The 19,099-nt window shown below is 51.3% G+C and overlaps 1 protein-coding gene across 2 annotated transcripts in view; it reads right to left on the minus strand.

Annotated features, from left to right (window-relative positions):
* Window positions 1–19,099, minus strand: part of ARHGEF3 (Rho guanine nucleotide exchange factor 3) — a 320,159-nt gene that overhangs the window by 278,886 nt on the left and 22,174 nt on the right. The window contains exon 1 of one of the 2 annotated variants that reach the window (XM_071212112.1): window positions 570–751. The exons of the other annotated variant lie outside the window; for it this stretch is intronic. Within the exon in view, the coding sequence (XP_071068213.1) occupies window positions 570–575 (6 nt within the window). The 5' untranslated portion in view covers window positions 576–751. Of the gene's footprint in view, window positions 1–569; window positions 752–19,099 lie in introns of those variants that run through there. 2 annotated transcript variants of the gene reach the window in all.

The following is a 19,099-nucleotide window of genomic DNA, read 5'->3' on the forward strand; positions in this document are numbered from 1 at the left end:
CCATTTCCGCTGGCTAGAGCCCAGGTTTGCCCACGCAGATGACAATGACACACTGGGAGACAGCAGAGCAACAGGACGGAGGCACCTGGGCCTGGAGCTCACTGCATGGGGCACGGCCGCCCCCCCCACCTTGGAACTACTACCCGATAGAGACATTTCTTTGTCCTTAAGTCACTGCACTATTGGGTCCTATTTTTATGGCTGGCTAACCCTCACCCCAGCTGGGACTGTGATTAAATGTCTTCTCTGGGGCCTTCCTGGGGTTGGGTTTAGTTATTTGGAGCTTGGGACAAGCGATGTCTACGGAAACAGATGAGGCCAAACCATTTTTGGTCACAATCTCGGTACAGCCCCGTGAATTTCAAGAAGGCGTGGAGCATAGCAGTGTCTCAGTATTTGACAAATATGGGGACGCTAATAAGCATGGGATATCTTCCAGGGTGAAGACCCTCCAGGGCAAGGCGCCTGGCACAGAATTAGGAGCTCCATGGGCACCTACAAGTATGAGCCGGGAGCTCCTCGAAACGACTGCCAGGAGGGTAAACACACCAGCCATGCAGGCAGGATACCTGCATAGGGGAATCCAAGTCCACGTGCTCAGAAGAGACAGAGGCAGAGCTGGGGAGGCGAGAACATTCCAGCAGCGTGGAGGGCGGCACCCACTAGTCCCTGCGGTGGGCATGGGCCCCAGGTCGAGTCTGAGACATGACTCTGTGGCTCCCTCTCCAAGGCTCAGGTAGCACCTTCCTCACCAATCTGGGGGAGTTTTAGAATTAAAAGACAGATTCTGTTAGTGCAACATGGCCCCAAATACACGTCAGCTGCTTCAGCTGCCGCTGGGAGAACTGGACTTCGCTGAGGGCGGGGTGCTGGGCTCCTCTGGGGGGCCGCCCCAGGGAGGGTGTGCGGGGCAAGTTGGAGCAGCCAGGGTCTTCTGGGCCCTTGTCGTGTTCACAGCCACTGCTGACACAGCACCCTGCCCGGCCACCCCGCCCGCCTGCTCTCCTCCACCTGCCCGGCCCTGGGCCCTGCGGCGGGTCTTCTCCCAGGCCAAAGCCCCACTTGCGTGAACTCTTAGGTCCATGAGCAGGACCCCCGCACTGCAAGCCGCTGGATGGAGCCAGCCCTTTGGGGGGCCCCAGCACAGCCTCCAGCGCCGCTCCTTCATTAGACTTGCTGGGCGCGCACCTCGAGATATTTCTAGCATCTGGACCCGGGTCTGGAGCGCGCTGCTCTGGCTTCTGTCAGCGCCAACTTCATCAGCGGAGGCGCGGGCGTTACTGAAGCGGCGGGAAGGAGGCGGGAGGGAAGCTGCGGATCCCGGAAGGCGGCGGGAAGGGGCGGGGGGCGGTGCTGAGGCTTGGGTGCAGGGGCCTGCGGCGGCCCGGGCAGCAATGCCGCGAAGGGCGAGCGGGGAAGCCAGCGGCGGGGCCTCCGAGCCGGCCTCGGCCCCAGCACCCCTGGAGGCTGCCCAGTTGTATCAAACCCCTCCCCTGCACAGTACCTGCTGCACGGGGATTTTACACTCACATCCCAAAACCACGCCAAGGGACTCTTCTCAAAGCCACGTTTCCCGAGCAGCCCTCAGGGGTCAGGGCCCACTCTTGGGGGGCCAGCCCGCTAGTTCTGAGTCAGGGTTTTAGATCTCTCCCTCCGTGTTGGCAAAGGGGGACAGCCACGGATTAACCATCGCCTCCAGCTTGCAGCTGAGAGATTAGGGGCTCCCACTCCTGGACCCCAGCCCTGAGGGATGCCCAAGGGCCAGGCACTGCATCTCATTTAAGTCTCACATCAGCCTTAGGGGGCAGTTACTTGTACAGAAAACTGCGGCCCAGAGAGGTTAAGACTTGGCAAAGGTCACACAGGCAGCAAGTGGAAAAGCTAGGATTTGAACCAGGCATTTGAGCCAGAGGCCTGGGCTCCTAATCACTGTAGTAAAGCTTGGTAATTGTTGAATGAATGAAAGAACAAGGGAATGAAAAACGAGTGAAGGTTTTTGAAAGCAGTTTCCAGAATGGAGCAGTGGGGGACAGTCTCTATAAGGCCCTCAAGGGGTTAACCACGAGGCTGATCCTGCCCCCCCAACCTAGTGGGTGACATTCTCAGAATCCCTTCTTGGCAGCTGCTCAGTCCCTGAACGCTCTGAACCTGAGGTTGTCAACTTCAGTAAAATAGAATTAACCCTCCTGATACCTCTGTTAGTCATGACCACGGCCCCCGCTGCCTCGGGGCCTCACGCTCACAGAGAGCAGGAGCTCCGCGCACAGAGGCCCACGGCCCCCCAGGAAGGCACAATGACAGCCATGGTACGGATGACGACACCGGAGCTCCGAGAAGTGGCTTAAGGTCAGAGCATGTAACTGAGGGCAATTTTAAAACTCTGAGCAAGCATGGGCTTTCCCCACCGCTCACCTGGGTTAGTCACCAAGTCAGGAAGATGAGAGAAACGCTGGTCTAACTCGGCAGACAGAAAGGTCTGTAAGAAGCTAAGGTCAATTAGGACTTCCAGTCGGGGTCCCTTCCTTGAAAGAGAAATTCTAATTCTCCCCAATTAGAAACTCCGGCATTGCCACCGACTGTTCCCCTCCTCGGCTGGGTGGATCATCAAGGCCAGAACTTGCTGAGCATTGAGCTCCTCCAAGGCAGGACTGAGTCCACTGGGCACCGAGTCCTGTTCATTCTTCATTGAAACAAATCTCTTCCCAGAAATATCAAGTGTCGGGGAGGATGTGAAACCACCAGAATTCTCACACACCAGTGCTGGTGGCGGCACAGATTGTCTAACCCCTTTGGAAGACTCTGGCAATATGTACTCAACTTGCATTTGTCCTTGTACTTATGTGCACCGAGAGCCATGTGCTAGAATGTTCTCAGAAGCATTCTACGCATAACAGTCTGGTATTAGTTTCCTATTGCCATTTACTACAACACAGATTTATTGTCTTAGAGCTCTGGAGATCAGAAGTCCAAAATGGGTCACAGGGCTGCGTTCCTTCTGGAGGTTCTAGCAGAGAATGTTCCCTTGCCTATCTAGCTTCTAGAAGCCACCTGCATTTCTTGGCTCATGGCCCCTTCCTCTATCCTCAGAACCAGCAGCATCTCTCATCTCCCACCTCTGCGTCCATCATCCCATCTCCTCTGAAACTGACTCTCCTGCCCTCCTCTTATAAGGACCCTTAAGATGATACTGGGGAGAAGCGGATGTGACTCAAGCTACTGAGCTCCTGCCTACCATATGGGAGGACCTCATTTGGTTCCCAGTGCCTCCAAAAGAAAGATGAACAACACAGCAAGCTGACACAACAGGCAGGCATGGCGAGCTGATGCAACAAGATGACACAACAAGTGACACAAGTTGGAAAACATAATGAGAGAAAAACAAAGCAGGGAGTAGAGGTGGTTCAAGCAATTAGGCACCTCCGTCCCACATGGAAGGTCCTGGGTTCAGTTCCCAGTGTCTCCTAAAAAAGATGAACACACAACAGACAGACAGAGCAAATGCAAAATGAGGGGTTGGGGAGAAATAAATAAAATAAATATTTTTTAAAAAAGATGACACTGGGCCCACCTGGATAATTGAGGATAATCTCATCTCAAGATGTTTAATCATATTCACAAAGTCCCTTTAGTCAGGTAAGGTGACTTACTCACCCTACTCAGCCCTATACCAGAAGCTACCCAAATGCTCATAAACTGTAGGAAAATGAAATAAGTGGTGGTAATTCACAGCAACAAGAATGAGTGATCTACAACTACATGCAACAACAAGGATGACTCTCACAAGACAATGTTGAGCCAAAGACACAAAACAGAAGTGTGTAACGTGTAAGTCCATCTGCATAAAGTGCAGAAACAGGCGAAACTGTCCGGCTGAGAGCAGCTAGTGTGGCGGCTGTACTGGGAAGCAGTGGCTGGGGTGCTGGTCAGTTTCCGTTCCTTAATCTGAGTGCTGCTTCCACTGGCGTGTTCAGTTTGTGAAAATCCACGAAGCTGGACGGTTAGGATCTGTGACCTTTTCTATGGGCACGTTACACATCCCTTTTTGTAAATGCCTCCGCCTCTCTCCTCCTGTTTCCACTCCACGGGCTGTGCCATCTCACCTCTGGATGAAGCAGACCCCAGCTGACCGCAACACCCCTCACTCTGCCAGCCGCTCCCTGGAATGTTCTAGACACGTGCTGCATGGTGCCCTCCTCCCAGCTCCTTTGCTCCCGTCATCCCCCCCACTCACCTGACACGTCCACGGCAGGCCCCATCTCCTCCCAGGAGCTCCCCACAAACACCCAACACCACCACCATCTTCCGTTGTAGGGCTCAAAATACAAACCTCAGTGTGGGCTCATTTGCTACTATCAACACGTTAATTACTGGTAGTACCAAGAGCCTTGGTCTAACCTCCCCAAACAGACTACAGAAGTCTCAAGAGCAGGAGCCAGGTCCTACACTTTCACTTCTCCTTCTCCTTCCTCCTCATTCTCACAGCCTGTGAGCTTCTGATGCTAGGCAATAACTACTACTAACTGCTAGCCTTTGTTGAGCACCTACTATGTGCCAGGTTCAGTGCTCCTCACACATGAGCGCATTTCCTCTTCCCCCACCCTATGAACTGATCATGATCCCTCTTTCACACGGAATAAATTGAGGCACCGAGTAGCTAATTCATTTGCCCCCAGTCCCAAAACTGCTCACAGGAAGAGCAAGATTTGAACCCACACAGTCTGACTCCAGAGCCCATGCTCTTAACCCAGACCCTGTGCTCTTAACCAGACCCCACTCTGCTTCCACAATGCCCCCCACCGAATCAGGGGTTCAGCACATAGCTGGTGCTTGCTAAACAAAAAAGGAGGTGTTTTTTTTTAAAAAAAGAGAAGCCGTCACAAGTACACAAATAACAAATCAAGGCTCTTCACCAAATAAATCTTCATCTTCGGATCGCAAAGCATGACACACCGTCTGGAGAGGTTTGCAGAAGCGCCATGTGCCCCTGATTCTGCTTGGCATTCAGGGACTTTATAAACATTTATCTACAAACAACAGTCAGCACTTGTACTCCAGGCTTTTATCCGAGCAGGGGGGGAGTTGGATACATTTTTTCCCTCACTGTCTGGCAATCTCAGGGTCAGAGACAAGATCAGAGCTGAAGTCTAATTGGACAACTCGGGTTGTGACCCAAGGTCCCAAGCCACCTGCCCCAGATGATCTCACCTCCCCGATGGCCAAGAAACGTGACGCAGAGCCCCCAGCTAAAAACAGAGCCCCCGAGGGCTGCCGTGGCCACCAAACTGCCAGAGAGGAAAACACAACAGCCAGGCCACCGCAGAGACATCAGGCAGTGGCCACGACGCCGGCGGCCACCTCCACACTGTGGCGCTACTTTCCCTGCCCCACAGTCAGTGCCTCAAGCAAGCAGCAGCGCCGTGCCACTGGGCAGGGTTGTCCAGCGCCCGCTCTACCTACTGCTTCCACCGCAGGTCTCACAGCGTCTACGTGGATGCAGGTGATTGGCGCCGGTGCCCCAGGATACCAAGAGACGCACCCAAGGAAAACCCCCCAAAATGTCCATTCACAGGGGTGGGCAAAATAAGTCACTGCTGGAAACGGAATACGACGCAGCAGTTAAAATAACGACACAGACCTAGGTGTGCTATCACGGGAAAACAGCTCCACCTAATATTATAGGAAAAAAAGCAAGCCCAATACCTCAAGTATGTCTCTATTTTTAAAACCCACTACATATTCCTAGTGAAATATGTGTACACATACATGCTGGAGAGCCTCCCAGAGCTGGTGCACACCCGCCTGAGAGAGCCGACCTATGCAGCTCTTTCCAACTCTCTGTGCCTCGTGGCCTTTTGGCAGCTTGAAATTGGCCATCGTGGTGGGAGTTTTTCACCATGGAAATCAACAGATGCTACAAATCACGTCCCCTCCCACACCTTACCACTCCCAAGAGCTGGCTGTTAAACATTTACTGGCACACCATGATATGCGTGTAATACATTTTTAAAAGTTTGGAAGATACACCCCAAAATTGTTTTTAAATGGCTGCCTCCGAGGAGGGACATGGGGCTGGCTGCAGGTTTAGGGCCTCAGCTGCATCTGGGCCACTCGCTTTTTTACAAGGAAAACAACAACAAGAGCCTTTGTGTATTTTGAGGTTATTAAAATTGTTTCAATGTTTATTCTTAAAAACACCAAAAAAAATAAATAGTACAAAGTGATCAAAGCAACACTGGAGAGATGCCCCTATGTCGTGTTACCCTAAGGGAGTCATGGAAGGCTTCTCAGGGGAAGTGATGCCTGGTTTGGGGAAGAATATGCCAGGTCAACAAGCAGGGGTCCTGGATCAAGGGAACAGCGTAAATAACGGCAAGGAGGAGGGAGAGATCACAGGAGTGGGGGGTGCGCAGAGGCAGGCAGAGGGCTGGAACACACGGCATGGCGTGTCAGTGGGCGTAGAACCTCAGGATTAAATGAGATATCCATGTCCAGTGTTTAGGCAAGAAGATGTATGTGGTTAGTGCTCTCTATTTTCATTTTTATTTCTAATCCACTCTTCCTGGAATCCAGAGTCAGTGGAGGTCATGGGGGGTGGCTGCCTCAAGAACTTGGAAATGAGGTCCCCAAACCACACTCCGAGAGGCATGTTGTACACATCTGGGCTCCCCAGAGCCCCCCAGAGATGGCTTTGGCGCCCCCCTGGTGCTTCAGCAGCCCCCCGTCCTCACCCTCACCCCACCAACGTGTGCACCTGTCTTCCCAACTGAACCGGGTTCTGTTCTCTGGGCACCCTAACTCAGAGTACACAGGCTGGGGCAGTTGGAAATTATTTTATGAATCCCAAAAGGAGAAAGATAATTTTCGTGGGCTGGTTCACTCTTGTGGGTGTGAGTCTCTTTCAAATCGCACTACATCCGTGAGGTGTGACTCAGGTTGGGTCTCCACCCTCTTGCAGGTCAGATAAAAAAACGGAGAAACACAGGAAAGAGAGAGCTCTGCCCTGTTTGATCCTGCCATGTGACAGAAAGGAGGGGCTCAAGGAGTGAGCCCCGGGGAAGGATGAGCTAATATGCCTGATGGCTTGCAGCTGAAATCGGGAAGAAAGCAGAGCAGCCGAGCCTGGCCGAGGGGGCCGGGTAAGAGAGCTAGGCCTGGCTGCGCACAGCTGAGCCCGGAGTGGGCGGACACATCGGGCAGAGATGGGTGGCTGTCTTGCTTCAACACGGGGCGGGTGGAAAGCAGGTGTGGCTCAAGCAGTTGGGTGCCCACCTACCACATGGGAGGTCCCAGGTTCGGGTACAGATGCCACAACGAGCAGATGCCACAAGCTAGCACACACCATGGCCCGCGGGAAGAGGATGTGGCTCAGGTCACTGGGCACTCGCCTCCCATGTGGGAGGTTCTGGGTTCGGTTTCCGTGCCTCCTGGAGAAGGTGAGCAAATAATGAGCAGACAGACAAGCAAACTATCTGGGGGAGGAGAGGGGTAAAAAATAAATAAATCTTTAAAAAAACACAAACAACCATGTGGCAACTGACTTGGGTGAGAAAGCACCACTGTGGTGCCTTGAGCTGGACTTTACATGGCCTTGGAACTGTAAGTTTTTGCCCAAAATAAATACCCTTGACAAAAGGTAACACATTTCTGGTACTTTACATCTGCAGCCCTTTGGCAGACTAAACCACTGACAACACTCTTGACAAATTTGGCTAGCATACACCTCCATACCCTGACAGATAGATGAGACGAACCTGCTGCAGGGACACCACCACAGAGACCAGCACCTCATGGGGAATGGCCACCCCAGCAGTACAGAAAAAGGAGACTTCCAAGAGGCAAAACTGGACAATACCCACCCAAGCCCCTAAGTCACGATCTCTCCAAAAGGCAGCCAGTGCTGGGACCCAAGGCCATTAGGCACTATATATCCAGAGACCATGTCAAGACCCCCATGGGTCATGGCAGATGGGGTTCACTGCCAGGGCAGGTGGCCCTTCTTTGGAGCTGGTGTTTATGCGTGATAAATCTGGACTCAAATGGGATCTCTCTTCTTAAGACTTTCATGCTACTGTGCTGGAGTTGTAGTTGGTGTCGGGGTTTAAGATATATTTAGGGGATCTGAATCTCTGGACTGACAATGTGATAGCCAGGCCCTGAGCCTCAACAGACTCCAGCACCTACAATCTGATTTATTGGACTCACCTCACTTAGCTAAGATGGAGTTGAAGAAGGACAACCACCACACCACGGAGCCTAGAGTGCCTACAACTGAAAGCAGGAGGATTGCATCCAGTATCCATGAGGAATCTGAGCCTCCTCTTGACATAGAGGTGCAATGGACACAACCAATCCAATGTCCACAGAGAAAAGGTGGCATTGGAGTGGGAGAAGTGGACATGGTGGCTAATGGGTATGGGGAATGGCAGGAAGAGACGAGATGTGGAGGTGTCTTAGGGACTTGGAGCTGCCCTGGATGGTGCTTCAGGGGCAATCACCGGACATTATAAATCCTCACAGGGCCCACTGGATGGAATGGGGGAGAGTGTGGGCCATGATGTGGACCATTGACCATGAGGTGCAGAGGTGCCCAGAGATGTACTTACCAAATGCAATGGATGTGTCATGATGATGGGAATGAGTGTTGTTGGGGGGGGAGTGGTGGGGTAGGGGTGGTGGGGTTGAAGGGGTCCTCATATATATATATTTTTTAATGTAATATTTTTACAAAATCAATTAAAAAAATTTTAAAAAAAAGAAAAAAGAAATATTTAAACTATTCCATTCCTTCCCTTCACTGCACCAAATGGGTTTCTCTCATTTATTATTAATGTTTCATTGTTTGTATAATTTGTAATTCTAAGTGATGACAAGATAAAAATTAATTATTAGTTTATTCATGGGTAATAAAAAAATAAAAAAATAAAAAATAAAAAAGACCCCCATGGTGAAATGGGAACAGCAGGCTAATGCCATCACCACACTTGCTCCAACAAGCATTCCGGACTCCATTCTCACCAGGCAGGCTTCGTCTTGGGCATTTGGTCTCCGTGGGGCTTGGCTGAACCGAGCACACCGTGGCGGCGGCAGTTAGCAGTTCTCATTCTCCCCGCAGTCATAAAGGCTGTGAGTGTGGCCTCCGTCATGGGAGGGGGGCGACAGGGGAGTCAGTTCTCAGGGCCTTGTACAAGTCTCCAGTCTTCCCAGGGGAAGAGCAGGTCCCAGGAGAGGGGGTTCAGCGGGGAGACCACCAGCAGCCATGTCCTGCCCAGCTCCGGGCCGCCTGTCCTCTTGCAAGGGGGGGCTCCTCCTTTCCCACCGGGGTCATAGGCTGGGGGACTGGAGGAGGTTTGGGTCCCATAAATTAATCCCAATACATCAAAAAAACTTTGAAAACCTTGCCTTACACAGAGCCACTACTGCCTGCCTGCCTCTCTCTAGGTCTCTCCACTGATGTCTTCAGTGGATATTTGGTAAATTTTTGATGATGATCAGAGAGTGCTTATCAACTTGCAGAGGACCTAGAGGTAGGAAGGAGTAAAATACACAGGTCAGCACACGTCTGAGGCCTCCGGTCTGCACTGCCCACTGTACGATGGACACCGGCCAAGGGAGGGTCTAGGAACCACGTGGCCATTGCTTTGCCACCACTGCCCTTCTCCCCACCACGGGTGGCACCGATGAAACCTTCCCGTGTGCCGGGCACCCCCGAAGGCGTCACATGCTCGATCCCATTGAACCCTCTCGGCAGCACTGTAAGGCAGTCCCAGGTAGAACTGCGACCCCCAGAAAGATTCGCACGTTCAAGCCTGAGGAATGTGACCTATTGGGAATTAGGATTTTTGAAGATGCGATTAGTTAAAATGAGGCTAACTCAATCAGCGCAGGCCCTAATGTAGTAAAACTAGGTGTTCTTCTAAGAGGAAATTTGGACACAATCCAGCAGGCAGACACAGGGCAGAACGCCATGAGAAGACAGTGGCAGAGGTCGCTACAAGCCAAAGAATGCCCAGGACTGCCAGCACCACGGAAGCGAGAAGGGCGGGGAGGATTCTCCCGGGTGGGTTCAGATGGAGCGTGGCCCCGCAGACACCTTGATTTTGGACTTTTAGCCCATGAGACAATAACCCAGTTGTGGTATTTTGTTATGGCAGCCCTGGAAAACTCAGACAGGTAGGGCAGGGACTCTTATCTCCGCACAGGTGAGGAAACAGAGGCACAGAGGGGATTAAGTGACTCGCCCAGAGCCACGGAGCTAGTGAGTAGAAGAATCAGGGCGTGTGCCAAAACCAAGGGCGGCTAAGTCCACACTGGAGATGACAATCATGCAAAAAGACTTAGAAAAGACCTCACGCCAGTTTTTCTTATTGGAGAAAAACCTGGGTTCCTTACCCACGGCTGTCAGGGAATGGCTTTCTGGCCTCGTCCATCACCATCCATGACATTAGCTTAAAGGAGCTTCATGGACTGGCACACACAGGCAAACCCAGCTCGAGGGCGGCAGTCCCTTTTGCCTCATCGTCACTCGTTACCTGAAAGGCCAGATGCTTAGGTACAGCCCACTTCGTGCCCGAAGAGTCCTTCAGAGAGGCCAGCAAATACAGCAAATACAGCAAATACAATTACATTTCATGTAATTGTACGTAGCTAGCCACTTGGAGAGCGTCTAAAATTCACTGAACTCTACGGGGTTCTAGTTAAGGGGTGGGGGGTGACCAACACTTACCAAGGACCTACTCTGTACCCAAGTACCCTAAGAGATGCACACTGTTCTCCATACTGGACATAAATGGAGCAACTCCAGCTGAAGCAGCTTGGACAAGGACAACAGGGACTCCCAGACTCCCAACATCCCAAAGGCTCTGGCACCTGGAAAACACAGCCTGACTCCACCACGGAAGAAAACCCCGGTGAGATCTTAGCTCCAGGTCTGCGTTCTGACCCCAAGGGCTGGCTGAGAAGGACCCTGCAATGGAGAGAACCAATCACAGCTTTCTAACGCCAGAGGGAAAATTCTACAGTGAGCGGGAAAATCCTGCAGAGTCCAAATTCCCCTGGAAAGCCCCTTGGGAAGGTGCATTTTGGAGAGTGGCTCACCCACCCGCTGGGAGCCCAGCAGGTCCCACTTCTCCCCAGCGCTGTGTGTCGAGCCACACCCTGGATAAAGTCGATAGCCGGCATGGTAGGAAAATACAGACCTGTTACCCTCCAGCCTGAAACAGAGGGCCCCCCTCACCCCACACTAACTTGGGGGCACATGAGATATGGACCAGCTTAGGGATCCCACAGATTCATACACGCCCACCCCAATCTACTGCCCCCCTCCAAAATACACACTCGGCAAGTAGAACAGGGAGATTAAACGCTCGCTTCTCGTTCCTTTTTCTAAGAGTTTCTAGTTTTGGTTGCATACATTAAATGAGTGTGATTCCGTGATGATACTGTAACTCTACGGTAACATAACTTCCCATAAGCTACCAAATTGTCTTTATACTGTAAAGCACTTACAATGCAGACCAGCAGGAGAGGCCTTGGGTCTTAAATTAGACTGTGGGGACGCCAATCTCACCTCTGCCACTTAGCTGCTGCAAGACCTTGGACTAGGGGACTCCCCAGAGCCTCAGTTTCCCCAATGGCAAGGTAGAGATCATAAGGGTGTCTACTTCAAAGGACTTGTGTAGGGATCTAATGAAACAGGGCAAGCAAGGAATCCAACACAGTGCCTAGCAAGGGTGAGCGTCGTGTTACTCCTCCCCTCTACAAAAAGAAATTATATCTAGATGTATGTATATGAAAGCAGGGGGGCTCTCGGAGAGGTTAAAGAGCTTATCTGAATCAGTTCAGCGTTGACATTGGGCTCAGCCTGTAGGTGCTGGGGACCGGATGTGAGAGAGGACGCCTCTGCTGAAAAGCTGACCCCAGGGCAGCTGGGTTAAAGGAGCGAGGCGAGAGAACCCGAAGCCTTCAGCGCTTGAGACGCTGAGCAAACATGAGGATGAGAAGGAGAACAAAGAACCCAGAGAATATAAAACTACCCAGCAACCAACCATTACAGACCCACCCAAAAGGCAAGACCTTACAGGCACGGAGAGCTCGGGAGGCAATAAAACAGCTTCCTGAGCCCCAGTCACCCAAAAAAGTGGCCTCAGTGGCGGGAGCTCTGCGTGAGCTTGAGCCTTCCGACCGCTCCCGCTGGCCCAGACACGCAGAAGCCTTCGGCCCGTCCGGCGCCCCCCACCCCGCTCTCCCACCGCTCCCCACCCGACTCCGCAGCCCAGGCCCAGGTCTGCTTCGTAAGATCCGCTCCGGGATCCAGATCCACACACCCACAGCACACACAAGAAACGACCGACAAGGAACCAGCATTCTGGAGTCCAGCTGAACCTTCACCTCCTGCTCAGACCGAGGAGCATTACCTGGGAAGGAGAAAAACCAGGGAGGCATTTCTTACTCCGGGAAGGGACCTCTATCGCTCGGCAGACTTGCCCATGCCGAAAGACCTCACCTTCCACAAAACCCACGTGGAGGTTTGCAGGAGGCGGGCAGATGGGGCGAAGGAGGACCCTGCCTTGAGCTAGAATCAGCCTTCTGTGTCCTGGGAGGAGCGGACAATGGAGACGGACAGATGCCTCGGGAGGCCAAGGTGACACTTGAGCCCCGTGCTCTGCGGGGTGAGAGCAGCTGCCTCCACTGCCCCTCCCAAGGGACTGGCGGGAGAACGAGACCACAGACAAAAGCGAATTTGGGGACACAGGCCCCCAAGGTGAGGGGCATCGGCTGTGATGGAGGCTTGCCTTTGTGTAATCACTGCCGGAACCTGGGAGGCGTCCTTGACCCTGTCTCTCCTCACCCCTAGGTCCAATCGGCTCCTTAGGCCTGCCCTGGGCCCCCCACCCGCTTCTCTCCAACCCCGCTGCTAACACCGTCTCCGCAAACTGACCCACGGCGTTGAAAGCACAACCCCGGCCGGCCAGGGCACTCAATGCAAGGGCGTCCCACGGTTCTGAAGGCGTAAATCCTCCTCCACGCGTGCCTCAAGGCCCTCCCACCGGGTGTCCCCTCCACGTGAATGCTCTTCCCGCTCACTAACGCCTCTCAGCTCAGAGGCCTTAGTGCCCTACCGGGACTCCCCCGGGAGTGCCCCTGCCTCCCCCGGGAAGGCCAGGCACAGAGCAGGGCAGCGCCAGCCTCTCATGGCTGAGCCCCGGGCACACAGTGTGGGGGGGAGGAGACTGTGGTGCAGCTGGTCTGAGGCCCAAGTATGGTGGGTGGGGGAGGCGAAAGGCCAGGGACTCAGAGGCTGGGGCCAGAAGGGAAAGGAAGGCCAAGGGACACCGATGGCCGTGGAGCCTCTTGGAAGCAGGGGGGTGTGGCAGTCAAATTCACACTCACACGCTTCAGGTGGAATTGTCAATTTCTCTCATCTCTTTGAAATGCAAACTGGCAATAGCTCTCAAAATTGAAAATCTGCATGCCTGTTGACCCAGTAATTTCAAGTGTAAGGATTCTCTTCCACGGGCATGAGGACAAAGGCATTCATTGCAGCATCCTTTTAGAGTAGCAAGAGACAGAAAATGACCTAAACGGACACCTGGGGAGTAAATGATTGCTGTTCCCAAGACCTTTGAGCCAGATGTGTTCCAGGACTCATCACTTGCTTGCATGTTAGAAAGGTGATATGAAGTATTACAGTGTGCTACGAAACCCCCCGGCGGGCAGCACCCCATAATCAAATCCATAAATGTGCCTGCAGTTGAACCTCTTACGTTCTGCTGAATACTATAAATAACCCCCCATGAACGCAGGTCAGACTTGGCTATCAAACGAGTTTGCACCAAAATTTTTTTTTTCACTTGGGGTTTTCTTGATTCTATAATTGGGAAGACCTGCGATCAGATGATGGAATAACAAAAACAGCAAGGCCAGCAAAATTTACGGCGCCCCCCCACGTGCGCAGACTCTGGTCTAGGGGCGTCACCTGTACTGACTGTGCCCCCGTGGGCACCGTGCTCTTGGCTCTTCCAGCACATCCCAACAGCCTTCACCATCACCACCACCACCGCTGACATCAACCAAGCACCGGCTGAGCTCCAGGCCCTCCTGAGTGCTCCATGTTTACCCCCTCACTAAAACCTCACAACAGCCCAAAGACAGGGTGCTATTCCTACTCTCAGATGTGCAGCTTTGGGCCTAAGGAGTCCCCAGCCCTCCACTGAGGAAGCTGAGGCACGGAGGGGCTGGCGCGGGCCCAGGGCGGCCAGGCGGTGCGTGTGTCCTCGTCCTCCCAGGTCTCACCCTCACGCCCTGTGGCACGGGAGCACCAGCCCCTTCCTTCCCCGGCAGGATTTTGTGCCTGCGAACCCAGGCAGCCTGCTCCCCAGCCCACGCTCTTGATCCTGACCCCTTCCTCATCTTCTCTTGATAAAATGCCTTCAACCCTTTACGGAACCCAGTGGGCCACAAAGACACAGATAAAAACCAAACCAGGCTGTGTCCCATGACCACTGCGAGGGCTCCCCACCACTGCGAGGGCTGCCCCAGAGCAGCCCTGCCCACGCAGGCCTGTCAAGTGCACCCTTGGCCCGCCCAAGCACCCACTCCAGGGCACCGCGGCCGGTTCAGCTGGGAGAGCGCCTGGGCTGGACCTCTCGGGGCTGCCCTGGTCCATCTGCTGAGCAGGCTTAATTGGTTGAGGATCAGCCCGGGGTGTGGGTGCAGGGTGATGTGCCCAGGCAAAGTGAGGCAGCGTGCCCTCCAGGCTACCCAGGATCACCAACCACCACCTCGTCCTCAGCTGCAGGCCAAGTGGGTCACCAGGGGCTCCTACCCCTCCAAATTTGGAACATGACAGGAGTCCAAGTAGAGCGAACTCTGGAAGCCCTAGGCACAGACACCTGCTCTGAGCACCACCAGAGTTAGGAGAGGCCTCCCTCCCGCTGCAAGGTAAGGATCGTGCTAGGGACAGGTGGCAGCTGGTGCTCACGCGCCACAGGGCCACAGGGCGTGAGAGCGCCGTGGGCAGGGCGGGAAGGAACACAGGAGCATCGCTGCCAGCACCTGGGGCTAGCACGCTCCCCACGGGGCAGGGCAGGCTCCTTCCTCGCCTGCCCCTGCAGCCTGCCCTGCCCCCTGGCTTTGTTTCCTCTCCCTAAACTTCCTCTGTGGACTCCAGAAAAAGGCTGCATACATTTTTCTCCAACATACATGTCAACAAAATAGTTTGCAACATACATAAAATGTACAAATCTTAAGTACAACTCAGTGATATTTTTAAGGATTTATACCCCTGGGAATCACCACCCAAATCAAGTTATAAAACATTTCCAGCCCCTAAGAAGGCTCCCTAATGCCCCCGCCCAGTTAATGCCTTCCCCAAACCTAACTGCTGTCTTGACTTCTAACAGAATAGGTTAGTTTTGCCTGTTTTAAAAAGCATGTAAATGGAATCACACAGTATAGATTTTTTTTGTACCTGGCTTTTTTCACTTATCATTGTGTCAGCAAGACTTATCCAGGTTGTTGAGGGCAGCATTAGTTTCATATTTTCCATTGCTGAATAGTACTCCATTTTACAGATATACCACCATTTACGTATCCATTTGGCTGTTGGCATGCATTTGCTTGTTTCCATTTTTTGGGCACTATGAATAAAGCTGCTGTGAATGCTTGTGTACACGTCTTTTGGTGTTCATGCATTCATTTCTGAGTACATACCTGGGACTGGAATTGCTGCAGTATAGCTAGGCATGTGTTTCATTTGGTTTGATTATGCCAAACAATGTTTCAAAGTGGTTGTACCAATTCATACTCCCACTACAGCATATGAGCGTTCCACTCACTCCATACCTTCACCAGCACTTGCGTTGTCAGTCTTTTTAATTTCAGCCATTCTGGTGGGTATATAGTGGTATCTTATTTTGGCTGCAATTTGCAATTCTCTGGTGACTTTTAGGGTTAATAACCTTTTCATACTTTTATTGGTCATTTAAATATTCTCTTTGGTGACATGTTTGCTCAAGTTTGTCTTTTTTAAAAAAATTGAGTTGTTTTGGTTTTTATTGGTTTGTAGAAGTTCTTTATATATTCTAGTTATGAGTCCTTTGTTGGACATAAGTATTTCAAATGTCTTCTCCCAGAATGCAGCTTACCTTTTCATTCTTTCAATGGTGTTTTTTGATGTAGCATCCTTAATTTTAATGAATCCTAATTTATAAACCTTTTCTTTTATGGTAGTGTTTTCCTGTCTTAAGAAACCTATACCTGGTCCAAGTCACTATAGATATTCTTCTATATTATCTTGTAAAAGTTCTGTTGATTTGTCTGTCACATTTAGGTCCTCATTCCAACTAGAATTATTTTTGTGTATGGTGTGAGGTAGGGGTAGCTGAGGTGTACTTTTAGAGTAAAATTCTGTCAGCTGTGACTACACACCAGGCACATGAGAAGGACCAATCTATGTCACCACCAGAGGAAGATGCGACTTCCCAGACACCCCAGTCCTTTACCTACTAAATCTTCCAGAAGCCTCTGACTCACCTTGCCCCATGTAGCACAATAGAATGGGATGTGCCCCAATGTATTCTCTGAGAGAAATTCTGGATTCAAATGTATATACAAAGTGTTGCCATCTTATATAAAGTTTCCATTCCACACTTCCCAAACATTCATTTTGATTATTGCATGTAAGTCAAACACCTTTTAAATTACAAAATGATTATGTAGAAATATGCACGGGGTCAATGTAAGACAGCACCTGGCTGCCAGCTGTGCCATCCATTCAGCCAGTATACACTGAGTGTCCACTATATGCACCTCCAGGCTGGGAGGTGGAGAATGAGCAGACGCAGTCTCCATTGTCACTGTGCTCACAGCCTGGGGACAAGACCAATAAAAAACGGGGGAAGAGAAAATACGCAACGAGAAGACTCAGGAAAGGCCTCCCGTGTTACGTGTGCACCAAGACCTAAGTATGGGAAGGAGCTGGACCTGAGAAAAGGAGTAAGAGCATTCGGGGTCGGAAGAAGGACCCATACAAAAGCTCGGAGAAAGGGAAAAGCTTGGGATGTTGCCTGAGACCAATGGGCCTTACAAGGAGGGGCAGAGAGTGCAGGTGAAGCAAAGAAAAAAATGTGGATATTTTCTAAGCAGAATCAGAAGCCACTGATGGATCCTGCTAGAACTAAGTTATCTTCTCAAATGTGCACCATAAAAGTCTCTATGAGCTGAAAGGGCATTCAGCCAACTGGTCTATTTTGAAATCCTTCTATCACACCACAATTTAGGCAGGCAAAGAACCGCTGGGACTCCTCTTGGCCTTGACATGTAGGCAGACACAGACACACACACACACCCGCCCCCCTCCAACACATCCCCTCTCGCTCTACTTGCCCCCTGGTGCTTCCTCAAGCTCAGGATTCTTATCCCCATCTCTGGCCCTGGGTGGAATGGAGTTTATGCTGCAGGAGTTAGCTCTGTTATTTCTCAGCACTTACCCAACTGTAATTTTACTTGCATTCATATGACTGTTCGATCAATATCAGTTTCCTGCATGAGGCTGTCTGTTGACTTCGGGAGGACCGAGTCTGAGCCTATCTTGTCCACTGAGACCTCGGCACCTAACACAGTGCCTGGCCCAGGGTAAGTGCTCAGTGTATATATTTTTAAACATTTCTTAATGTAAGAGTTCAGACATATAAATATAGAATGAATATAATGCACCCCCACAAGCCCATTACACAACTTCAACTCATTCCCAATCTTATCTCTTCTATCCTCCACCTAGTAAAACAAATCCCAGCCATCCTTTCACTTAATACATACTTGAATGAATGAATGAATGAATGAATGAGTAGGTTCTGAATTCTTACTCACACTGAATTTTCTGTTGAAATTAGATGGGCAGAGAAAAGGCTGAGGCGGGGCCACCTAAATAAGTCAATTTTGCCACCAAGTTAGAAACACTGATGAAATTTCAGGAGATGATATTGAAACTACTGATTAAAATTATTTTCCTTTCTTCATATTTACTGGATTTTAACTCTTCAGGCCTGTTGTTATCCCTTATCTCATTCAGCAAGAAGTGACTGTAAAGCAAGAAGATGTTACCTGTTTCTCACAATCTCTTTCAAATAAAAATCTTGAAAGAGCGTATTTCTTTACCTAAAACAAGACATTGGCCTTTACACACAGAAAAACAAAGCATGCCTTGGAAATGAGTATCTCCTTGCTCCTCAAGGAGTGATCTACATTACACCGATCTTATATTTTAACATCTATGGTAAATGTTTCGAAATGAGCCCGGTCTTTTTGAAATTCCATTACATTTGTACATACGCTGGACATAACCGTCATGGACTGTGCTATTCCCAGTGAGTGACATTTGGTACCAGATGGGATTATCTGATGCCATCCACCCACCAAGATCCCAAACGTCAGGATGAAAACAGGGACTGAAAATGCTCAAATGCAATCATATTTTTTGTTTGAAAGTATAGTTATCTGTATTTTCTAACTTTTTTCATAAGTACAAGGGGAAAAGAAGAACAAAACCAAAACTCTCTTTAAACCTCTGGCCTAGAGATAAGTCACATCTTGGAGCCTGTCCTTCTAAGCGTGTGTGCGCGTGTGTGTACATGAGTCCAGGCTGCAGAAATCAGGGACGGGTCCAAATCCGGCTCTGCCACCTGCTGCCTGGATGGCCTTGGGCCAACTGCTTCACCCCCCGAAGGCCATCTCCTCTTCTGTGAAATGGGACTAACAGGACTACCTGATCCTACCTGACAGGGCGAGAGCGAGGCTGAAATGAGACGCGGTGTGCGGAGCCGGAGCCCAGGGCCTGTGCACAGCAAGGGCTCAATTCCCAGAGCTGCTGCTCTATTTTCCAAGGAGAGCTACAGAAACTCCAGGCAAATGCCAGGTTTTGCTGAGGAGCCTCCCTGTGGCCTCACAAGAAGTGGGTGCACCTGCCAATCCCACATGGAGAACCAGAACCAGGGAACGGGGTGGGAGCCTGGCGCGGCTCACAGCCGCAGCCTGAGTCACCGCCCGGCCCCTCCTGCCATCTCCCTTTGTTCTCTGGGGACTGAGCCATGACTCACTGGCC

Source organism: Dasypus novemcinctus, chromosome 26, assembly GCF_030445035.2.
Source record: "Dasypus novemcinctus isolate mDasNov1 chromosome 26, mDasNov1.1.hap2, whole genome shotgun sequence".
Taxonomy (NCBI): Eukaryota; Metazoa; Chordata; class Mammalia; order Cingulata; family Dasypodidae; genus Dasypus; species Dasypus novemcinctus.